The sequence below is a fragment of the Xiphophorus maculatus genome, chromosome 16 (genome assembly GCF_002775205.1).
Source record: "Xiphophorus maculatus strain JP 163 A chromosome 16, X_maculatus-5.0-male, whole genome shotgun sequence".
In the NCBI taxonomy this organism is placed as follows: domain Eukaryota; kingdom Metazoa; phylum Chordata; class Actinopteri; order Cyprinodontiformes; family Poeciliidae; genus Xiphophorus; species Xiphophorus maculatus.
This window is the reverse complement of record NC_036458.1, coordinates 19,970,400-19,995,632: the sequence shown is the minus strand read 5'-3', so window position 1 is coordinate 19,995,632 and position 25,233 is coordinate 19,970,400. Positions and strand designations below refer to the sequence as shown.

The window sequence follows — 25,233 nt, the reverse complement described above, 5'->3', positions numbered from 1 at the left end:
CTGTTATATAAGGGACACTAGAGCCCACAAAAGACCCCCTGGAGGGGTAAAAAAATAAATAAAAAAATAAATTCATTGCTAATTCCTTAATTAAATGTACCATGAAATAAATGTTTACATAATTTATTTAATAGACAATTGGTTGCAATGACTGCGACAGACTGGCGACCTGTCCAGGGTGACCCCGCCTCTCGCCCGAAACATTCGCTGGAGATCGGCACCAGCAGCCCTCCTTACCCCACTAGCAACAAGGGTGTTAGAAAATGGATGGATGGATGGATGGATGGATGGATGGATGGATGGATGGATGGATGGATGGATGGATGGATGGATGGATGCAATGAAAGAATTCCGTCATCAACGTCGAGTGATGGGGCTACCACTGATCCATTGAAATCCATTAGTTTAGCCTGATTCCTAAAAACTCAAACTTGTAACAGTGGGTGATGATGGCGGATTGGATAAAGTCGAATTTGGCTCAAAGACTCAGGCTGAACCAGTGGAGTTCACCAGATCAGTGGTAGCCACGCCGGTAACCCAACCTCTCAGCTTTGACGGCCAAGTTTGACTGATAAACTTATTTTATGGTGACCCTGCAGGAGCAGGAACCATGAAATACTTAAATATACAGTACAGACCAAAGGTTTGGACACACAGTTGTGTCCAAACTTTTGGTCTGTACTGTATATCTGCATTTACTTATCTGCATTAGCTAATAAGCTTGGATTTTAACAATTTAATCACATATTAAATTTAAATATTTGTTTATTTCATGGTACATTATTATATGGTACAATAATGATAACACATCAAACTTATATAGCGCTTTTTGGGGCACTCAAAGACAATTAATCAACAATTTCGTTATTTATATATTTAATTTTGTCCCTTTTGTCCCTCCATAAAAATGTTGCTGCTGTAATTGTAGCAAAAGCTGACTCTTCAATGTATAAATTAACACACATTTAACATTTTGTTTTTTAAATGTCACAACATCTGGCATTTTCTTAGCACTTTGTAATTGAGCTGGTGTACCACATAAAATACCAATTATAATTGTAACAATAGTATTAACATGGCACTGGATATTAGGTAATTGTTTTTCAAATTATTTGAATCATTTCCAGAACACCTTTCTAAGGGCAAATGTCAGAAAAAAAATAATAAAGTCACCTAAAAGTAACGTGAACAGCTGGATTTCACAGGCTGTAGCATACAAAAAGTATAGCATGTATTGTTTACATCCCTTTTGCACGTCGGTTTTAGTCAACCTGATTCTGCTTCTTCAAAAAAAGTGACACTACTTCATGGTAAAACAAAGTTACAGTTAAACTAAACATACTACCGCCATAAACAGCAGCATTAAACTGTTGAATATCTACTTTTAGATCAGCAGTCTCTGCACATCCGAAGTCAAAGGCTTCTACTGAATTGAATGGCTCAAAGGCACCTTCACCGAGTTGATGATATCTAATCAGAGCAGCGCTTCAGAAGCCTAACACCGTTTAAATGCTTAAACAGTAAGAATCCGACAATAGGTCTGGAGGGAGATGAATACCTGGACCTCCCGCTCAATCCGCCCGTTGGGTAAGCCAACAATTAGCTTCGAGTGTAGCTTAAAATAAAAAAAGTAAATGCATGGAGCAGGTACAGCTCTTCCTCCAGATATCTGAAAATTGAGTTGCAAACAGACAACCAGACGCTGCCACGTCTCGCTCCGTCTTACCCGGTCCCACTGTCTCTCTTTGTTGAGCAAAATAATGACAAGCTTGGGGTGCATCTGGTACCCATCTTCGCTGAACGACAGATTGCGCCCCTCAAATGTCACATTCATCAGGTACCTGCAGAGAGAAACAAGGAGGAGAGGGAGAGAGCATCACTTGCTGAAAAACATTGTTGTCAGTGCCAATTTACATATGTCCTACATTTGCAATAGATGTCTAAGTATATCGTGTTGAGTGGTGTGGTTGCTTTTAAACAGTGAAGAGTCTTTTTTTTTTTTACATCTTATACATCTTTGCTCAAAAACGTAATATTTAGACAGTGTCAAACAATATTCTTCTCATTTTTATTTCTCTTTCAATTCCAAAATTCTACAAAATAAACATGTATATTCTAGGTTCATGGTCACTGTTCTCTCAATCATCTATAAGAACAGTTCCAGTCAGTTGTGTGAATGATTTCACACAACTGAAATGAATCTTAAAAGTTGCCAATCATCTCCTCAAGGTTGCAAAACCCTTGACTCCTTACCGCCCTTGTCTCAGTTACAAAATCTACAAAATCAGTTCAGTGATTCAGCTGATCACTGAACCATCAGCTGACACAACCATGAACTGGTCATATTGTCTGATTTTACTTATATGGACCAAATAAAATAATTTTGTGAAACCACTTAGTATTTCCCACTCTCTTTTGGTGTACCCCAAGGCTCTGTGCTTGGACCTCATCGTTACTTAGCTCCTCCCAATTGGCACAATTTTCCATAAATGACATTTAATTCCAATTGGGAATTAAAACAATCGGTCCCATCAGTATGCAGATACACAATTATATTTCTTTCTATCTCTTGGATATCTTCAGTCAGTGATTGATTGCATTAGGGCATGACACATTTCTTTTAAATTAAAGAAATATAGATTCTTCACCTCCTCAAAGGTCTGAAAAATCAGCCAGGAGCTGCGTTTCCATGAACCATGTAATTGCTGTATTTGACATTTCGAAAATAAATTTGTCTAATGGAAGCACGCTAATTAAAAAACATACAAAAAAACTTGCCTTTTGATAAAAAGTTTGGGTGCTAATGAGGTGGCTTTTTGTCCTAATCAAAAATAGATTTATTTCACAAAACTGCAATACAAACACTTTTTTCGCATCATGAGTCACATGATCAACAAGTGGACCTTACTACTGGCAGAAACCAGTAGTAGCAGGAAGTAGACGACAGGAAGTGACAGGAAGATGATGGCCCGGCTTGTTTTTTAATGACTTATCGTGCAAAAAAACCTTCATTCATGCGTAATTTTAATCTGCTTTTCTTCTTTAATGGAAACATGGCAATTGCAAAAGTGTGTTTTTTCAACATTTGTAATGGAAACGCAGCTATCGTCCTCTTTTGCTCTGCCGTGAGAAAGTGCTGACTGACAGACTTGGCCACCAGGTCAGGTCTGCACATGTGCAGAAACAATAATCATCCCCAATCGCAACTTTCTCACTATATTTAGCGACTCAGAAATAAACAAAAGACAAAATTGGTATAGGCCAAAATTGGAATCATTGCACCCCCTTTTGTCATACCACAGTGTCAGGCTAATTTATTGCAAACAAGAATCAAAATACTTGCATTGCTTATGCGAAAGAGGAATTATTCTTGAAATATTATTTTCAAGATGATAATGATCCCCAAACATGCCAATAAGTGAAAAGCATCTTGATTCCAGACCAATTAGCGTAAAATTATGGAGTAGCCAGGCCAATACAAACCCAATGATGATACTGAAAACAGAGGAACTGACCAGTTTGATACAGAAGAACTAGCATTGACCAAACTAGGTCGTCTAAATACTGTCCAGGGAGTCATTTGTGCCAGAACCGCTGTTGTTGTGTGACTTTTTCGATAGTTTAAAGATGTCTCACTTCATTTTCATTTTAATATTGCCCTTACAGTGCGACTCTTGGGAATTCCCACAGGTAGAAAAAGAGAGCAGTGCAATGAATGCCATTATTTTACGGACGCTGCATTCTATACTCGTCATCTAAAGCAACAGGGCGGCAATTTCAACAAGGCCAACATTTACCGACAGGGCTGGTGGAAGACGGCGCGCCTGTGGAGACAAAGCAGCTCGCATTTTGGCGTGTGCACATCTGGGTTTGTAAAGGAAAGTAAGAAAACCTTATTGCTTCTGCCAAACCAGATCGTTTGATCCGTCTTCGAGCGAACGCTGCACCTCACCCGCAGCCTCGCGGTGATTACGGTCACCGTGTGTGTAGGCGTGTGTGCAGAGAAAACCAAGGATTTTCATGTCAGGTGAAATCATCTCTTTCACACAAACACACACACACACACACACGCAAAACATTTGAACGCTTTCAATCGCTCACGCTGCCATCTCCTCCTCACTTTCCCTGTGACTGTTTCCATGGTAACCTTGCATCAAAACCGTGCACAAGTTACATATGATTATACGAAAAAAAAAAAGATAAAGAGTAAGACTAGTGAACCTGACTTTAAAGTGATTATTTGTAATGCTAATAGGTCCGTCTGTAACTCGGTATCTCCTACAATGCGTCTCTGTAATTCGACTTCCTGTATTAAATATTGATATTTTCCAATGGGCTCTTATGATCCGAATCTTCCCATCTCATGCAGCCCCATGTGTCCGACTAAGAGCCCCGTCCTGAAGAGTCCTGGCGCTGGTACAAAGTGCACAGAATCTGCTGCATAAATCATAAGCCATTTACAAAATGACTCGACACCACGGCAGCTTTAATCTTTATTGGGGGGGGGGGAAGAGAGAAAAAAGGAAACAAGCGATACGCTGTCATTCAGGCCCTACATTTAAGATGGTGTGTGTGCGTGTGTGCATTTCTGATAGCAGTGAAACACAAGCATAAATGTGTTGCCATGGCACCCACAACCACTGTGATTTCTGAGCCAATATGCGGCCGTTGCTGTGGCAACGGTAATCTCACAGAGGGTGGGAATGAGACTAAGTGAGGGGTGGGCTTCGGAGGGGAAGAAAGAGGAAGTAGACTGGTGCTTACTACTACACTGTAACGCACTAGAGTGGGAATTATGGGCTTAAAGTTTTATTATGATGTTTTGTTGTTCCATTGTGAAACCATAAAAGTGACAATAAGAACTATTTATTAGGTCTTCTCTTTAGGTAACTGTGTGCTTGTGACTGCGTCATGGCCCCACAAACACAAATATCGCTCTTGAAAAACATTCCTCTTTGCTTCTTCAGGACACCAGACACATAAAGAAATGTGATTTGTATCGCTAAACTGCACACAGTAACTGCATTTAATCATATTTTCAACTTCATTGACATTTATTGATACTTTCATTGAACAAACAGTGGAGAAAATCCTAAAAATGCAGATACATTTGGGGGGTTTTAAGCATCACCAATTTTACTTTAGTGATGCTTATTAGAGTATTATGATAAATTTAGTATGGTAAATAATAAACACACCTCATCCACTTCTCGTTGTGTGACCAGGCTCGTCACAACACCAAAATTTTGCTGGACGACAAAACTGACCCAGAAATTACTGCGATAACAAAAAACACAAACAAAAAACCCCAATAAGAACTCGTCGGACTACGTGAGCGACGCAAACGTTTCCCGTGCTCGCCGCGTGGGCCTGACACAGATAGGTTTCAGCACATGTTCTGCCGTGAATAATTGAGGAGCCGCGTGAAACATTGATAAGTCAGTTTTAATAAATTAACCGCAGCATCAATTAGTCATGAATTACACTCCTTAGCAATTATTGTTCTATTGGATTTGCGAAGGGGGCTCGGGGTGGGAGGGATAATAAAATCCAACGTGAGGGAGGATAAAATGACCCATATGGTGCTGTGGCATATTGCGGCTGTGCAGCGTACACACATGGGTTGTACAGTGCGAATGGGAGACGAGGTGCGAAGTTGTTTGGTGTGTGAACGGGATTGTACTCTCAAGTGTGCATTCAGACTAGATGCATAAACACTCTAAAAACACAAAGTTGGTTTAACTTGAGAGCTGAGTGACGGATAATTCACAGTTCCTCACAAAGGCATGTTGAACTTTTCCACTTTTATGTCATGTTGCGACCACAAGCTTCAAAAGTATTTCTGTTAAGATTCATTGTGAGAGAGCAACAGAAAGTGCTGCGTAATAAAAAGCGTAAATTTAAAATGGTTTTAGAAGTAAAAATCTGAAAAGTGTGGCTTGCATGTTGCACTCCTCTGTGCTAACAGGCTACTTCTGAAACCGATTTGTGTTGAACTTTAACCAGCTTTGCTCAGGTTTTTACCCATTATTTGCAAAATAACTCAAGCTCAGTCTGGTTGTTACATCTCTAATAATGAGGGTTTAGGACTTGATATAGACTCTCAATTGGATCTAGATCTGTGCTTTGACTGGGCCATTCTGACATAAAAATGTCCTGCTGGAATTTGAACGTCTCTCTGGCCATTGTTTAACTCCATCCATCTTCCCACCAACACTGATCATGTTTATTGTCGTTGATAACATTTTTAAAAAGCATCCCAACAGCATGATGCTGCCACCACCAAGTTACCCTGATCCACATGGCTTGTGGCTAACTTGAAACAACAACTCTGCTACTTTTCCATAAAGAAGAGATTTGAATCTTTGAGATTTCTGGATTCAGCTTGTTGCATTTGACTTTATTTTGGGGCTCCAGACTAAAGGAGGATGAATACAGATGCATGTCGCACTTTTCAGATTTTTAGATGGCAAACACTGTAAAAACCATTCATCGTTTTTCTTACATTTTAAGGTTAAACTTTCATTTACCTGAAATCCAAATAAAATAAAACATTTTGTGGCTTGATGTGAAAAATCTGGTACAAATACTTTTGTAAGGCATTAGTCATGGCTACATTTACAACCAAAAACAAAACCATACTTCTATTTCGTTGTGTTCATAATTTTAACAGGTAGAGCCAAAAACGACAGAGCAGCTACTAGAACTGAGACATGCGGCTCTGATTTGATTTATTTTTGGAAAACGATGCGTCTTAAACAGATTGGGTTAACATCCTTGAAAAGAGGAGAGACACCTGAGGCAATGCTTGCCTTTTTAAACTCCTATTTCAGAGTATTTTGGAATGAAACCTGCATAACATAGGCACAGGAAAACAAATGAGAAACCTTTTAAAGCCCGCAGCAGAGACAACTAAATAATGCAGCTCAGTAAAAGTAGGGCTGTGCAAGAAAATGACTATTTTTTCTAAGACAAACGCAGCTTGTTTAAACAAAGTTTTCAAACTGTATTACGCCCTGTAAAGAAAGCTGACTGGAGTTAGTTTTTTGTTTTTTGGTGGTATGGACTTTCTCTCAATGCTCCATGGGAATTTAACATACTGCCTTCCAAATTCAGCTAACTAGTAAACAGCGTCCACCTGCATGTAATTTAGTCTGAGTGTAAATACAGATGTTCTGTAAAGAGTACAGAGGAACAGCAAATCAAACCAGAACCGCTCCATCCCTGGAGAAAACTCTCTCAGCAAAATAATTGGAGACATTCATTTTTGATTTTTACGTGTCCTCTGTGGTCTGACCTGGCTGCAACAAACCAAGTGGTCTTTTGTAAATAACTGCTCAATTTACATAAACAAATATTTCCATGGATACCTGCATTTTGTGACCGTGAGAGCACATTAGTGTACAGGAAGGCCAAGAATCTTGTTATTTTATAGAAACAAAGAACTTTAGGAGAAAGGCAATAGCAGGTCACATAAATTAGAAACAAAACCAGTAAGACAACTCTTTATTAAAGGCTTATGGAAGTTTTCTTATTGATATTTTCTGACTGAAGCGGTATTTACAGTATGTTCCTAAGACTTCTCTCAGATTACTTTAATACAACTTGTGCCTTTAAGGCGAAATTTTGGGGTGTGTACAGTTGGACCAAACAATAGTTCAGGTCTCGTCAGCCTTTTACCCGTTTAATCAAGCAGGCATGAACAACGAGCAGTAGCTGTGATAATCTGATTTTAAAAAGTTAGTTTTCCTGTAACGTAGAGGAAACCTGGTTAAATCCATCCATCTTCAGAGGGTTGCAAGGTGGCTGGTTGAGAGGTGAGGTGCAGTGGACACCATATTCACAGGATTAGCAGGGTTTCCCCCAGAAAACCTGCTAAGCACGGTGGTCGGGGCGCTAAGGCGGCCCAACGGGTTTTTGTATTAACAGATGGTAAGTAGACAGGAAACGTAAGGTGTACAATTCCCTGTCTGTGTCACCACCAAATGAGTCCAGCCAGACCAACACAGACTCCAGTAAGCATTTCATCACAAACTCTTTTCCCAACTTTGACAACACTGTTCTCCCTCTCAGCTTCATCATAACTGGAGAGATTTCGTTTGGGGGAAAAGTGTTTGCCTGGATGTCTCACTGCTCAGTGGATCAGACTCGCACGACATGGGATCGATGAAGCCTCTATAAACACCCTTTCCCGAGTGAGACACCTCCTGGTAACGCTCAGGTTAAGGATGGACTGGAAACTGGCATTCACCCAACTGTTATGGAATTTGTTGGAGAACGTAAAGTAGTTCTCCTCCTTGTTTCCCATGTCAGTTTGTCCTTGTTGTGCGGCTTCTGTCCTCTCCACATCTGGGACGTCTGAACCAACTCCCTGTTCCGAATTGTTAACCTCCCCGTCCGGGTCGGTTTATTCCTTTCAGAACAGTTGAAAAATCGCTCACAGCGGCTTTGCTCTTGTTCTTAGAGCCACCCCAGCCAGGGTAGCCTTGTCTGTGGGAACTGTTAGCAACACACCACTGGTTGGGGTTTCACAGATGTTTTTATCGGTTAACTGAACTTCCCTGTCCGGGGAACAGTCAACCTCAAAAACAACAGAAACCCTACAATTCAGAGATTACCTTTTGGACAAACTGGTGGCTGTGACGTCTCTGCCTCTCTCTGCCTCTGAGATAAGTTCCCCATCTGGGGAACTTGGTAATTCAAAGACGCTGGTGTATGTGCCTTTTAGTGGAGGCTTATCTGGCAAAGCCAGAAATGAAATTGAGGAAGTCAAAACTTGACACGTCAGTTCAGCAAAGGCTTTTGCTGTGAGGTCAGCCGCAGAAAAATCTTCCCCAGCCAGGTCAGTGTTTTCTTTGGGAACAATTGAAATTTAATTAATTGGAAGAAACTGCATTAGGTTTTCTATCACTTTAATATGTCTGCTATAACTAATGTATATTCACATAAAAAACAGTTTCATTTACACTTTTTTTATGTTCGTGTCATGTGGCAGATCTCAGCCAGCTGCTGAGAGAAAAATTACATCTTGGTCTCAAAAGGTTTGGGCACACCTGATCTATAGTTTTCCTTATCTCCGCTCTTCTGGGTTCAGCCAATCAGTGCCAAGGGTAATGAATGGCGCTCCTGGATTGGCTGCTTTACAAACACTAGACAATACCATTTTAAATATCGTTGCAAGTAGCAAACTAATAGGGTTATTAAATGGAGTCATGCGTCAATGTCTGAAGCCCTCCATCCCTGCTCAAAAAAGTAGTTTGTAAAATTCAGTTGGTAAAAATTTCTGATTTTTAGATGAGAAAAACTCGATAATAGCTGGCATTTCAAAAAATAACTTAACACGTTCACCTGTGATTTAATCAGGAGACGTGTCAAACCAGGAAGACGCAGGTCTAAAGAGGGTCTGACAGACCGCGGTGGTTCACACTATTGATGAGTAAGAGTTTTATTATTCATGAATGGATTGCACAACAGGACTGAGAGCCAGCTGCAACTGTACAACAGGTAAAACTGATGATTACATGAGAAATTACAAAGAAAGAGAAGTGTTCGACTTTTTAACATGTCTGCGTAGAGCTTGGAGGAAATGACTGCGTGAAGGACATTTAGAGACAGACAGATTAAAATATTAAAGTTCAGATAAAAAAGACATGAGGATGGATGATAGGGGGAAAAAATACAAGTTTTCTTGACCTAGTTCCAATCATTCTCCTCAACCCCCCTCAAAAAAGAAATGCCACCTTTCAAACTCCTCCCTCTGATCTGCTCCATAAAAACACAGCCAAATGTTCTGATCCAGACACAGACATGGGGGAAAACAGAAAAGCCAAGACAAACAAACGCACAGAAAGACATCTGAGGAAACAGAGGCGCACACTCATCCCTCTGCTCCGCCGGGTCAACATGCTGCCTCGGAGTGTTCTGCACCCACACACACACACGCACACACACACACAGATGCTCCACTGAAAGCTTACCGGGGGCCACGCGAGTTCAAACCCGTCCACAGAGTTTAAAAGCACTTGACACCTTTCCAACTCCGAGCTCATCTGGAACCTGTCCACGTCTGGCAAGGTCAGGGCCGCCGTTGTCAAACTCATGATTCTCGCGCCGTTGTGTATTGCTCACAAGTGATTTCCGCCACCATCTTTTTCTGTCTCTGCGAGCTTTCGCCTTTGTTTTTCTTCTTCTTTGCTGCTATCTTCTTTTGTCAGGCGGGTGCTGTGGCGTTAGCTGGAATGTCACGGCGCTGGCTACGAAGGACTTCATTTACTTAGTGCAGTCATGTGTCCTTCTCTCTAAAATGCTGAGCCAGGCAGAGAGCGTGCAATCGGTGTAAGTCGACCAGATGACAAAAACCCCTCAGCAGATCGTTCAACGTAAGACAGGAACTCACACTGGGTGAGGTTTTCAAATCCGGAGGATCAATAACTCAATGCACATATTCAATCAACAGTGTTGTGATAAAAATGATGCATAATCCAAATGGGAAACAGACTGTAAAGCCATGTAAGATGTTAATTAGTGACTTGCGCTTATTATAAAAAGGCTTAAAATAAATGCAGCTTTTATTGCTGCAGCATGATCACTGAAACAAGCAGATAAAAGCTGAAAAAGGAGTTAATTTCTGTCAAAAACCTCTACATTTATTTTACATATTTACAAGAAAAAAATCTGGACAACCTGATCATTTTTCACGATTAAAGGCATAAATTTACAATATTAACTTAGATTTTCTTTGACAGTGTGAAGTCAAATATCTACATGAAAAACTGATTATAAAATTAGACATGTGTGACAAAAAATGCTTAGATCCTCTACATTGGGACTGAAGTGGTAACTTTAGGACACAGGTGTCAAACTCCAGTCCTCGAGGGCCGCTGTCCTACAGTTTTTAGATGTGCCACAGGTACAAAACACTGAAATGAAATGGCTTAATTACCTCCTCCTTGTGTAGATCAGTTCTCCCAGCCTTGCTAATGACCTAATTATTCTATTCAGGTGTGGTGCAGCAGAGGCACATCTAAAAGTTGGAGGACACCGGCCCTTGAGGACTGGAGTTTGACACCCCTGCTTTAGGAGATAAACATCAGGATATGAAAATGTCAGCGGTACATCAGGGCCCTTTTATTGTATCAGAACATTTCACCAGGAAGGCCTTGAATGGGAAAAGGTGTTGCCAAATACACGTTTAAGAGTGAAGAGGAAGCTTCAACATGGCTGCATCGAGTCTGCACCCAGAAAAAGAACCAGGATGTACCAGTTAGTCTCTGGGAAATATCCGGATGCATATCTCCTAAGTCTACCACTAAAACCTTAGAGGGTTTCTGGCTCTTTCTTCAAAAATGTCTGACATTATATTAATCTCAAATACTTATAATTTTTTTTTGGTTTTATTTTGTTTTGTTTTATACAAATGTCTGACTTGACAATGTCAGAGAATATCAGAGATTTAATATTGTACATTTACTCCATTAATTGTGAAAAATTTGCTTGAAGTAACAGATAATATCAACTTAGTTTTCTACATATATAAATTAATGTTGACATTTCTGAATCTTTTTTATGCATCAATCTGGGGTCAGACTTTTTTTTCTTTGATCTCGCCTTATTACTCCATCATCCTTAAATTATTCTTTACTTATTGATGTTTATTTGAGTTTCAACAAACCACTTAATGGTAACCCATGACTTCCTGTTTCCATGGGGTTTAAATATGAAGTGGCCCGTTTCTATTGGACAATGGACACAACTCTGATTGGGAATCACTATTTATTCTGTCACCACAAAAGATCTGCAGGATGATAATAAAGAAAATATTACAAACACACCTCCAGAGCTCCCAGTTGGAGAAGTGCAGCATCATGAGATCACAAAGTCTCCATAGCAACCACCGGCATCTACAGGCCAACTGATTGTAGAGTTTGCCAAACTCTTCTTCAGATTTTGTTGTGTGAATGGAGAATCTGTGACTACAAGCCCAATCAGAATCTAGAAACATTAAAAGGACATAGCTACCCAAAAAACTAAATACAGAATATGTGACAAAACGAGAACCACGTCATAATCAAACTACCAAGCTGAAGTTCAAACCTTCGTCACTCTCTGCTTTATGGATTCAGCCTTTCTGTGTGAGATTATGGTGCTGCAGCAAAAGATTAATATACATTTAGGTCTTTTTACGCATCCTTCATCGGGGAAATCATTAAATGTGACAGACAATATATGAATTCTTCTCCACAACATAAGCTGCATATTAGATGTAGAAACAGAACAAGGTCAAACAGACGGTTCATTTTAATTTAGAGGTTTCAATGAAACAGGATGGCTTAATATCTTCTCCAAACTGGAGATGTCTAACAACTGTGTCTTTCTAAGATGAGTGACCAATGAGTGTGGAAAATTCATAGCACCATTAGAAAGAGACGTCCATGTGTTTTTAAAGATGTCCTTTTGATTGCTAAGCTGGAGCGTTTAGCAATAAAAGTGTGAAAACAAAATATTCACAGCACCCTGTTTTCTGTTTTTCTTGCATTTTGTCCCACTTTAGTGTATTATATGTTATGTGATAGACCAACACAAAGTAATGCATAACTCTAACATTTGTGCTTTTCATTAGCAAATAAATAGGAGAAAGTCATCAAAAAAAAAAAAAAGGTTTTGTCTCGTAGTGTAATGTTTTCAGAGTGGTTTAGTGGTGCACAAATGACAACGCTTTTCCTTTTATTAAAAATAAATCGCAAAAGAAAGGAGCTTCAAAACGTCATGTGAAAAATGAAAAGGCTGTCATAGGTTTCTTATGGTCTTTCCTTGTTTTTTAAAGTATTTCATCATTCATAGGGATGCACTGTTGAGATGTGAGTCCAGCTAGAATAGAAACACCAGCTAAATGTTAAAGTGTAGGGGTCTTGTTTCATCCAGCTGACTAGCAGTGCACAGCACCAACATGACAGGAGAAATGTAAATCAGTTACTCTATCATCCATGTGGCTTTAGACTTTCTTCGACACCTAAAAGAACTTTAAGCTATTAGAGTAAAATAACTGACAGTTCATGAGGTTTGAAATTCCTAAAAAGAAATGTAAGGGAACTATTTAATCACCAATGATATCGATGCCGTCATGATGAATAACTAAAGCAACATTGACAGAAATGTGGAACATATTTATCACAAATACCCTGCATATCTAGTCATGCTCTCCTCATCTGTTGTTTTGATTCTCTACGGCTGTTTTCACACCAGGTAGTCCGGTGGACTCGGCTGGATTGGGGACCAAAACTGGCTGCACCAAGAACTACAGAAGAAAACGACACAAAAACCTCTGAAGAAGACACTGAGTATGTCAGATTTTTGCAGTTGTAGAATTTCTATTTTGTCTCTGATAAAAGACCGTGAGCCATTTCTCCCACTAGGGCTAGACTCACGCGTTTGTTTTGGTTGCATTTACCCAGAATGCCTTGCATTATAGTCAACTTCCTCCTTTTGGGGCGGTTTCCGGTCCGCTTGATGTTCACATATACATTGAACTGAACCGAAACATAGGTTTTCTGGCAGACCACAGTTTGCTTTTTTGTTCCGCGTCAGAGTCCAATTCACACCTCCCCAAAAGAACCAGACTTCTTCCTAGCCAAACAAAATAGACTCAGCTGTGAACTGTCCAGGAAGTGGAGCATCCTTCCAGCCAACTAAGCGCTTCATTCAGTTCAGAGCAGATAAACTCTTTGCCAATTGCTAATCTCCTGATTGAACACTTGAAGACAAAGGTTATCACCAAACAAATTTAGTTAAGGCAGCGAAAGGCGAAGGATCTCAGCAGCACTCGCAACTGATCTAATCAACTACACAGCTAAGTTGATTATAAAACTGCAGGTCTGAAGTGCAGACAATGGCCGGGGAGGAGCAGAGCAGTGCAGATGAGAGGAAAATCACCAGGAGGAGAGAAGAGAGGACAGAAGGTGTGAGCACCAATTCACAGAGGTGAGCGTAGAAAGCAGAATAGATGAAAACAGACGTAGGGGGCGAAAAAAGGCACCAGAGAAGAAGAAAAGAGAAGACCGTGGGGGCAAGGCGGACAAAGGCAAACAGGAACGGGGTTAGGATAAGGTTCAATAGAGCAGGGAGCGGCGCAGGAGAGTTGAACAAAGCAGTTCAGGCACACACAAACAGAGTAGGGGAATAATATTCCAGGGGCAGCAGTAGCTGCCATGAACTCCACCACTGGTTCAAAGCAGGAAGCAGTAGTGAAACAAGAGCAAAACCTCAGAAAGGAGTAAAGCACAGACTGGGACTGAAGTGATATCAGAGGAGTACACGGCTGAGCTATGAGGTTTTGGTGAGGGCTGCTGGGGTTCACATGCAATCAGCCACAGAGGTGAGCATGTGTTTCTGCTGATGCCAAAGTGGGATGTTGGAGTGTGATTATAAAAAGAAAAAAAAAGTGGTGTTTTTGTATTAACTTAAGCTTCTGGTGAGCAGCTAACACCGGGATGGCAGAAAATGTTGTGTGCAAAGTGTTTCTAAGCCTTTTAAGCAAATCTTTTTACTTTGTCACACTATTTCTGTTCAAGCCAATATACATACACCCAAATTAAAATTAAAATACTTCAGAAGTCATCTGAAAATGAAAATAAACTATATACATGTACAGTATATCTACTAGCTATACAGCGACTAGCTACTAGCTTGCAGTGCTAGTGGATATACAGGCAACAATCCTAAACATACAACCAAATCCAAAATGCAATAGTTTAGATTAAAGCCATTTAAAGGAATGCCCAAGTCAATGTCCGGATTAAATCTGACTGAGGAAAAGTGCCAAACCGTGTCCATCCATTCTCAAAGTATCTACAAGGTTTGTTGGTAGAGGCTTACCCCCAAAGCTTTGCAGCTGTAACTGCAGCAAAAACTGTTTCTAAGCGTTATATATGAACAGAAATCTCGTCAGATCTTTTTCTAAAAACTTGTCAGAAAACATGCATTATTTTTCTCCCACTTCATATTATGCACTGCTTTGTGTTGCTCTGCCAAAATTGAGGTGTTTTTCATAAGGAATATCTAAAAGTGAAAATGGACAGGGCACAGGGGTCTAAAATTCTTTCATAGTGTGTGTGTGTGTATGTGTGTGTGTGTGTGTGTGTGTGTGTGTGTGCGTGTGTGTGTGTCTGTGTGTGTCCCTTCAGCTCCATTTCAAAGCAGCATTGTTAGAAGACATGAGCAGGAAGCCGATTTTGTCACAACAGCAACCAGAGCGGTGTCCTCACTGAATCACTGACAACCTCTTCAGTAAACACGCCTCAGACGGCGCTGCTTCTCCTGCACAGACAGACACTGTTCGGTCCTGACGACATTAAACCCCCCACACTGTGAGTGAGCCGACATGGACAGCGGCGGGAAGGTGAGACTGCTCCTGAAAGCACTCTCCGGCGCTGTGCTCTGGAGCACACCGCGACAGGGGATGGCGTTCGCCGACTGAAACGCCACTGGGACCAATTAGGCGGAGCGCGGCGCGGCCGGACGCACGCTTCGAGACCGGTTCAAGAGGCCTGCTGCTGGAACGGACGGCTGAAGGGGCGGGCTTTCCTTTCAGCGGGATAACAAGGGGATCTGATCTCTGTGTAGGGAAGGTGTGGGATTGGCGTTCAGGAGTGTGGACCAGCATCTGTGTTCTTTTGCAAACATGCTGATCTACACCAGACTAAGATGCTGAATCACCTGAACGTGTCCTTTTATGAAGCAGCTCTATGTGGCATTTTCCCTTTAATTAATCAATCCCATATTAATCTTTGTTAATTTAAAGGAAAGTGAATGCTTAAAACTTAAAAGTATCTAATGTTTGTCCCCTCAGCACCAGTCTTGCATTCGATTACATTTTAAGATAACAAATGTGTGATAATTCGCTGAAAGTTAAGAGAAAAGTGTAGTTTTTAAACCCATAAAGATTTATTTTAGATCTTAAAACTACAGTTTGTAACTTTTACTACAAATATTTTTTTTACATATTTGCTGAAACTGACACTATGTTGTGATATTATTGTATGAAACAGACAATCTGAAAAAAAGAGCTCCTCTGTCTTCTCCCAGTGCTAACTAGAAACAACCAATAAAGCCAGAATGAGGGTCGTAGAGCTGCCAATCATGCATGTGTACTACCTCCTGATTTCCACCCCACACTTTCCTCTCTGCTGCGCTGCGCTTCCTGATAGCAGAGCCAGTTTGTCGTGAATGCTAAGGCTAGTGAGGCTTTTTTATGACAGGGCCCGCTGTCAAGCATGGCGGTGGTAGTATCATGCTTAGCTTCCAGAGGAGGAGGATTGCACAAAGTGTCTTGAATATTATTCAACTTTGCTTCAAGTCATCTGCTTGAAGTTTGAAATGTACATTAAACTGTGTTTTTCCACATGCGACGGATGGCAAACACACAACAAAACTGGTTTCGTAAAGTATAAATCAGGCTGATTTTTAAAGTTATGGAGTGGAAAGCCAGAAGTTTTTCAATAGCTACAAAAAGTGTGTGGTTGAGGTGCAAGTTACGACTTAGACACCTATTCTAATGTTAGTAGAGGTGTATGGAAATATTTGAGTTTACTTTTGAGCCTGTAGGAAATATGTTCAAAAATTGCCATTAAAATTCAATTTTTGAAACTTTTTAAAGTTCAAAATGAAAGTTAGTTGCTGTCTGATGACACCCCAACAAAAAAGGAGCAATAAAAATGCTTTGACTAGATATGTTCGGTAGATTAAAGACCATGACGAATGTATGTAAACGCATCAGACTTGGACTTGGTTTCTGTGAATTCCTATTGCTAAATGTCTCAGCATTAGGGACAACGATTCTTGACCTGGTGATCCCCAAATTAAACTTCACCCTGATGTGAGGAACATTGTTCCCTAATTGATCCAATCGCTGCATGAGTGCAGGTGTCTTCCCATTAGAAAGTTTAAATACGGTTTGCTGTGTCCTCCGTCTTACCTGAGGACTTCATTGGGGTTGCCTGAGATTGGGGTCTTCTTTTCCGGCGCTCCATGGCATTCAGATTTCAGCAGGGTGTGAGGTCCACGGTCCATCATCATGGTGGACGTCGCCATGGTGATGATCGCCACACCGTCCCGAACACGGGCTTCCAGACCGTAGTCCCACTCGTCGTAGGATACGGAGAGCAGACCTGCGACGACGAAGCAGGACGACGAGGTGAGATTCAGAGTACTGACAATATATGCTGTAAATAAGTATTTGCCCTTTTGTTTTTTCTCTTTTGTCAGATTTAAATGTTAAGCTTATCAAATACTGTCAAAATTCAAAGATAACCTAATAGACCTGCCTTCTGCCCCCTCTTATTAAATCACAAATTAACCTAGGTGACATCACTAGCTGCAGCCACAGGTGATTATTGTCAGACCAGCAGAACAAATAAATGAGTAAAAAAAACAACCTGTTTCACAACGCCAGGCTATAAAACGCTGCACTTTCATTTAATTAAGGAAGATATGAGTCAGCTGATTCTTCTCCAGGCAATTTCTAAGAAGAATGAGGACAGGTCAGCCTTGCTCAACACAGAGAATTGAAAGTCCGACTCAGTTTTGCCCAATACAATTGATGTGTCAACAAGATTACAACATTGGGTTAGTCCATAACATGACATAACTAGTTTTTCTATGCTAAATAGAGACATTATTTACACATTACATATCAGCTGTGATTATTTCCACACTGTTCTGAACAATGTGCTTCTCATTCTCCCTTGTACTTTGTAGTTTAACACTCCTAAAAATGGTTGTAAAAAGGAATAATGGAGGAACGTTGCTGTGAAAAAGCAGGAGCTTCTTAAAGGGACAAAGGCACAATTTCAAGGCATCAAATTGCAACGTCAAATTTCTTTTGAGTCATATTTGACATTGTTAGTATTTTTATACCAAGTGAAGGCTACTTGATTGGGCTATAAAATGATGGTATGTGGCTATGAAAGGTGAGAAACAAAGTCTTAGACATCTATTCGTCTTGATATTCTTTGGGATTTACAAAGTAAATAAGTGCCATTTTCCACAAATGGAGAAAACGTGGGAACAGTGGTGAACCTTCCAAGGGAAGCTGACATACTGACTGACTTCAAGAGAGCTTCCAGGACTTTGGGCTTGTTTTTACTAAAGTCACTTGTAAATTTAATGAGTCGTGGGTTGCGGTTTTGGGGCTCATTTTTGAATGTTGCTCATTTGGGCTTGGACATAAGAAGAGACACATAATCAGCCCCAGAATCTGTCTGACATCCAGTTAGTCCTAGTCAGACTCTCCCCATCCATTATTTCCCGGATGATCCGTCCCGCTGTGTCTTTGTTAATGTCAATTTAATATATTTGCTGTGAATGACGTCGAGTTTCGCGTTGCGCTCCAAAAAACTGCAAACATCGAGACTAACCTGGACAGCGCAATAAACGTGAAAACAGCCATGAATGAACGTGTCCGTAACTAAACAGCATTATAATTGTTAATATTAAGATAAGTGTCACAAATCTGTGCAGCAGGTCATCTGAGTTGTGGAGCCGCAGGAGGAGCTCTGCGCTCTGACAGTAAATGCAGGGCCGTAATGCAGAACCTGGAGGCTGAAGGGGCCGGGGTGGAGACATGTTCTAAATTCCCATTTATAGTTTTCCAGACAATAGTGGACCACGAAAAAACACGCAAAAATTACTAACGTTTTTTCTGTTGTCACATTAAACAATCTCCCATACTGCTCAACCATATAAGTGGAGACATATTGTTGATGTTACCATTATGAAATAACTTGCAATTAAGTTTTGACAATGATCAATGTAAGACGGCAGAGGTTTGTTGTCAGCAACTGCTGACAATACCTAAAAAAGATACTTTCAATGTAACTTAGTTACTTTTCAAATCAAGTAATCAGTAATTTAACAAAGTTACTTTTTCAAGGAGTAATCAATAATCCAATAAAAGTTACTTTTCAAAGTAACTATGCCATCACTGGTGGCCAGTTGACTTTTTTTTTCTTTTTTGGGATGGGGGGCGGGGTTTATTGTAATCCATAGGGGGGCCCAGAAGAAAATCTTTGGGAACCACTGCCTTAAAGAGTTCGTCCATCTGTCCAAAACAGACTGGCCGTCTGCTGGCCTTTGTACCGCCTGTAACCTTTTCTCTTGTCTTTTTTTTTTTTTAAAACCCTACTTTAAAATCTTTACAAACATGTACTTTCATTTATATGTTTTGGTGTGTTTATTTTTCTCAAAGCCCATTTCTGAGGGTGACCTTGAGAAAACTCATTCTTCATTACATTGTCTTGTAACCAAGTGCGTAAACCATTCAACATAATTGTCTGAAGCTCTGGGAATTGTTTTATGTTTTTCTATAAAGCTGGGGTCACATCCGGCACTTCGTTTTTGCTCGTTATCCTATTTTGGAACAATATTAATCTGAGAGGAATTAAGAAAAAGGGAGCAGACTAAAGTATGATGAGTGTTGATTTATTTTGAAAATCATCCAATCGTGCATCTAATAAACAGCTGTCATTTCAGATTAAAATCCATATTTTTCATTCAGAATGTAATTAACTAATGACAAAGCATCAGCATTAAGAGATGAGACGCAGTGTGTGTTGCCTTGTGCAAAAATGTTTATCTCTTTTAATGACAAACTGGTGTCGTGATTTCATCTCGTTTGGATCTAATGACTCTCCTCAGATCGGACTTACAACAAGTCCGATTCATTTAGGAGCTCATTCATTCCTCTTTGGGAAGCAGGTTTGTGTATTTGTACGTTTAAATCAGTTACAGGTCTGAATACGCAAACTTTTTAAAATTTTGTCTTAATGTGTCCTCAGAATTGCTGGCCAGGTGTCAAGGTGAGACCCAACAGATTTACTTTCACAGGCGGAGCATCACGGCTTCCGCCATGACGCTCTACTTTTACCTAAAACTTTATTTGACATTTCGTTGGGTTTATTTCAAATGTAATGGAGACATATACACAGAAGGTGGAAGGTGCTTTAAGCCAACCAATGCTAACGTTAGCCCAAAGCGCATAATTTTGGTATTATACTATATGCAGCACATAGGGGCGCTGTGCTAGAGAAGCCACCAAAGCAATGCTAATGGACAGAAGAGAAAGGAGGTTATCCAGGTAGGTGACTAGCTTAGCAAAGGGTAGGGATAGGGTTAGAGGGCTTCTTATACATATAATTCAAACTATTCCCTTCTGAGCTCCACTTTGGTGTTGAGTGAAAGGTGCACAGCTAATCTCAACATGTTACTTTGATAGAGCTACAGCCCTTTAAATCTTTGCCTGTCATTTAGGACATGGAATTATTTACACAAGCAAACAAAAAAATCAGTTCAAGTTTGTTTGTATAGCAGGTTTGAACAAAGCAGTTCAAAGTTCTTTATATGATAAAACAAGAAAAACATTAATACGGCGCAAATGTATCAGCCAAATCAATAGTTCTTTTAATCCGTGTGAATCTAGAAAAAACAAAATTCAGAAACCAGGAGGCTTTACACAATACAAAGTTGTATTATTGTAGTGCACTGAATTGCTCTAGTTTCCTAGCAACTATTCATAACATTTTGCCTCAAAGTAGGGGTGCCATTTAAGAAAGCCAGTGACTATAGAGCGAATTGTTTACCTCAAATTCATTTTAATTAAAAATGTACATTTCTGCCAGCTGTCCATTTTGGTACGTTAAAAAGCAACTGGATTTCTGTCACCGTTTCGGTCTTTGGCCCGGTTCATCTCGCCATCCATCGCTCCGTCTTCCATTTAGCCTCGTCCTTTCCCTGTGTCTTTCAGTTGATCTGCGGCGGTCTGACAGTGTATGACCACATGTCAGCCAGTCCACTATCATGTCAGTGGGCATAAATAGACAGGCGGCCTGGCAACCTGCCCTCCTCACGGGGCCTTAGCGCTGACAGCTCCGGCCCTTCAGGACCACATCTAAAAATCTCACAGTTTTGACACTTTCTTCAAACTCGCTCCCATAGCTTGTTCCTTTTCTTTTTTTTAACACAAAGTCACTGCTTGTATCTTATGGGAAGGAAGCGGTAGGAATGTGTGACGTGCTCTGAGGTGGGTTCCTCTGCACTTTGGGAGCATGCTGCCTGACGCTTATGGATTCATTCCTCTCTCAGGACTTGTTGAAATGTCATAACACGGCCACGTAAACCGGTGACGTATAAGCTCAACGCCACCACATCTGTGAAATGTTTCACCGGCTAGAAAAAGCGGCTGCTGATTAAAATCTGGATCTTCCTGTGACATGCTCACCGATAAACTCTAAAAAAAAAAAAAAAAACATTAATCTTTTATTGCAGCTTTTCAAAAATGCAATCTTTAGTTCACATACTTTTATGTTCTTGTGAGGGGGGAAAAAAAATCCCCTCCAAGAAGAAGTAAGAAAATATTTGTTGTTACCAAACTCCTACAACTAGCATTAATAACAATTCATAATAATTCCTATAAAAAAATGTAGATGTATAATTTTAGTAATTCAAACTTTGCCTAACTTTAATTACCAAGTCATGTTTTTGTTTTTTTTGTTTCCTAATATGGTGTCCTATATTATTTAGCAACTCCTCAAAATGGGAAAGGTAAGGGAACATGCCATTCAGGTAAGGCAGAAGTGCGTTTTGAACTTTATAAAACAGGAAGTGACTTCAAAAGCCTATATTTTCTCATATCTACAGTCAGAGGAATTAAATTCTCCAGATTTTTTGAGGAGGCTAGTTTCATAACAGATTACTTTGTGTTAAGTGTTGTACCAAGGGCAGAATTAAAGTTGTACTGTATTATTCTTTATGACTGTCTTTACGAAGCCCAAACTTTAATTCAGAAGAAGTTCATTGCTACGAGTCCTGCATGTGCAGTGGCTTGCAAAACTATTCATACCCGTTTAACTTTTCATATTTTGTCACATTACAACCACAAACGTAAATGTTTGAATTTTTTGTGAAAGATCAACACCAGGTGTTCATAGCCCAACCATGCTCTAAATGTCTCCATAGATGTTTCCCTGACCTGTCTAGACTGAAACTAAAGCGAAATATACAATCCATGTAACACTAGTGGTGACGTTTTTGGCACTTTATGGAAAAATAACATGTTTACAGTGAAGATCTGAATGATTTGTAAGCAATGGGCGAACATGACAACTGGCTATCCATTAGCAATAATGCTAAAAGGCCTAGTCTCTGGATTAAAAACCTTGTTAATGGTTTTTTTAATTTTATTTTTTACTTTATGACAAAGTCTGGTTTGCATTTATTGGTTTAAATTTCAAATCTAGAAATCTTAGCTTGGTAGCGTATTTATGTCAATAATGAATACCATTTGAGTGATGATGCTAGCGCATAGGAGTACAAGCAAAAAGAGAAATGTGAACAGAATGAACAAGGAGCAGGCGGGAGTAAGACAGAAGCCTTACAGAAATGACAAAAATACAATAAAATGAAGAAAATGGAAATGCTAATTTTGACAGAGCAGTGAGTTGGTTCCCCAGAGCACGACTTAGCGAAGGCATCACTGGAATTACCCCTGAGGTTTGGAAGCACTTCATCACACACCGTGCAAATTATTAAGCGTACCAACCAAGCAAATTATCCCCACAGCCAGCATGCACCTTCTGCTGAACTCTGAACCACAAATCATCAGTTGCATGCTACGCCACAGTGTCGTCTCACCCCATGTTTGTTTAGAAGTTGGTGCGCTTGACTGCCCCTGAAGGCATCATGTGGCTCCTTTAATGTTCAAGTTGAGAGAAGAGATAAAAGCTCGCTGAATGAATTTACGGGGCAAATATTATGTGTCCTCTTTTATTACAGAAGAATTTGTATGCTGGGCGAAGAGGACTATTATCTTTTTCATGACAATGTTTTTGGAAGAGAATTGTTTTTTTGTCTGGATATGAGCATTTCTCCACTTCAGCAGGTTTTTCAGAGTCTTCCACACAATGGTTCTCAAACCTGTTATCACAGCTACTACCAAAGTAAATACAAAGACTATCTTTTGAACTTTTTGAAGCAGTTGTACAAGACAAGATAAATTAAAGATATTTTATACATTGGCAGTGCATGTTTTGTTGAATGATGCCGTTTAATTGCTGCAGGTGTTCCAGCTTTATCCACAAGTTCAAATGTTCAGGTTGGAAATTGGAAAAGTTAAAAGATAAATCAAAGGTTCCACCAAACCAAAACTCAAAATCTAATATGGCCGCCTTACATGTAACCTTAGTCATAGTCAAACTGAAAAAACTAAAAAAAAGTTTTATTACATATCTAGTTTCTGGTTCAGTCTTTCACACTCAGTGACTTTGTTGCCAGAGAGTTTAAGAGTACAAAAGGAAGGCAGTAGCTTGTAATGCTAGTAGCTAGCCTGATACTAAAAACCAACGGCCATTGTTCTTGGGCCATTGTTGTCGTTTCCATTATTGCTGATTTTTTTTGGATTTATCATCCAAATAATTAATACACACTTTACTTCTGAATACGCCTAAAGGCATACCACAGTTTGAGAACCATGGCTCTACTGCAAACCATACACTAAATGTTATTGTATCCACACAGTTTCAATAAAGGTCTTAGTGTTTTTTGCAGCAGACTCCTCCACAGCACGGACGGTTCCTTCAGTCAGAAAGAGGAGCAAGGCAAATTACATCTCAATAAGTTATTTTAACTTAAAAGATTAGATTTTACACATTTTTGGATTAAATCCTCACTTTTTTTCATCTTTCTGAGGTCCCGCCACTTTAAGAAACACCACTCAAAAAGACCTGCAGTATTGACTGGTGGGGAGTGAATACAAATGCAATTGAAAACCATTTATCACCTAAAAGCCCAATTGAAAGATATTTATATGTGTGGCTGTGACAAAATGTGGTAAACTTTAAGCAATATCAACACAGTTGCCTGGCACCAGCAACAGCAGGGCCATCTACAATCTGACTTATGTTTCAGCATATTTCATTCACCATGAATTACACGCTTTCCTCTCCATTTGATGCTGTTCAAAATCCGGGCCTGCTTCAGCTAACGTGTTCTGGCACATTCTGTACCTTATTCATCACGCATAAAACGAGAGGTTGACATTTTGCCTACTATTTGTCATTACGTCCCATTTGATTTATGCCACGATAATTCAGCTTCAACAACGACAAAAAAAAAAAAAAAAAGCAAGGTTTGTGTATGTAGCCACTCTACAGTTCCACTTAGCAATCAGTCAGGTGGTACACAAACAACACGATTATCTTTTTGGCCGCATAAATCAAGCGGAAAGTCATTATGTGATTTAAATAACCAATACGGTGATGGATCAAACTTCACAAAGTGAAGGTGTGTGAACCCACCATTTTGGCTCCGTAGGCCGACATGAAAACACACTCAGGGGCGGTCCTGGCCCTCGGATCAACATGCGTCATTTAGATTATAATGTACTGTCACCGACACACTTAAAATCTCTTTCTAATATTTGATTTGAAAAAATGTGGGAGAAAGAGCAATACTATATACACATAGCAAGGCACAAATACCATACCATGCAATGAAAAGTAAAATAAGTGAAGCTGACTAACTGTACCATTAGATAAACATTTATATAATTATGTGTACCACAGTTGCATTTTGATCAAGATACAAATTTCATTGCACAACCGTCAGTTAACATCTAAAGTTGTTTTAAAAGACAATTTAAACTATTATATTCCAAGAAACAAATTAATTTTGACAACTATTGTAAAAAAAAAAAAAGTTCTACTATTTGTGAAATAATTACTTTTCAAACAAGAAATAGGCAAAAGATTTTACTGCAAAAATGTTTACTAGTGTGGCAGCTGATGCCGCCCTAGAGGTGGAGTCGCCCAGGGCGTCTGCCCTCTTCGCCCATATCAGAAAACAGCTACTGAACACACTCATCGATACCATGCAACACACTGGGCTGCGTTATTTTTCCCCTGGTGCTCTAAGAGGCTCAATTTCTGACAAAAATGTCCAAAGGGGCAGTAGAGGTAAGAAGTTTCCCCCTGAAACTGCTGAGGACAGGCAGTGGTTTAATAATCACTGTTAGTCAAACACCAACAAGCTCCTCGTGTGCGCACATCCACCCTGACTGCGTCACGGCGGGGGGAGCAGACAGAAATAAAGCGACGTTCTGATGGTAGAAACGGCAGCTCCAGGCCTAACACTGAAAGGTTCCCGCTGGGAGCTGGCCTTCCTCAAACAGCCTGTCCACCTCAGAGTGCT

At 40.0% G+C, this 25,233-nt stretch overlaps 1 protein-coding gene across 3 annotated transcripts in view; it reads right to left on the bottom strand.

Moving 5' to 3' along the window:
- Positions 1–25,233, bottom strand: part of grin2b (glutamate ionotropic receptor NMDA type subunit 2B) — a 170,923-nt gene that overhangs the window by 42,998 nt on the left and 102,692 nt on the right. For all 3 annotated transcript variants that reach the window (XM_005810901.3, XM_005810900.2, XM_023348900.1), the window contains 2 exons: positions 16,970–17,162; positions 1,727–1,841 (listed from right to left, as the gene is read on the bottom strand). In XM_005810901.3, the coding sequence (XP_005810958.1) occupies positions 1,727–1,841; positions 16,970–17,162 (308 nt within the window). The remainder of the gene's footprint in view (positions 1–1,726; positions 1,842–16,969; positions 17,163–25,233) is intronic.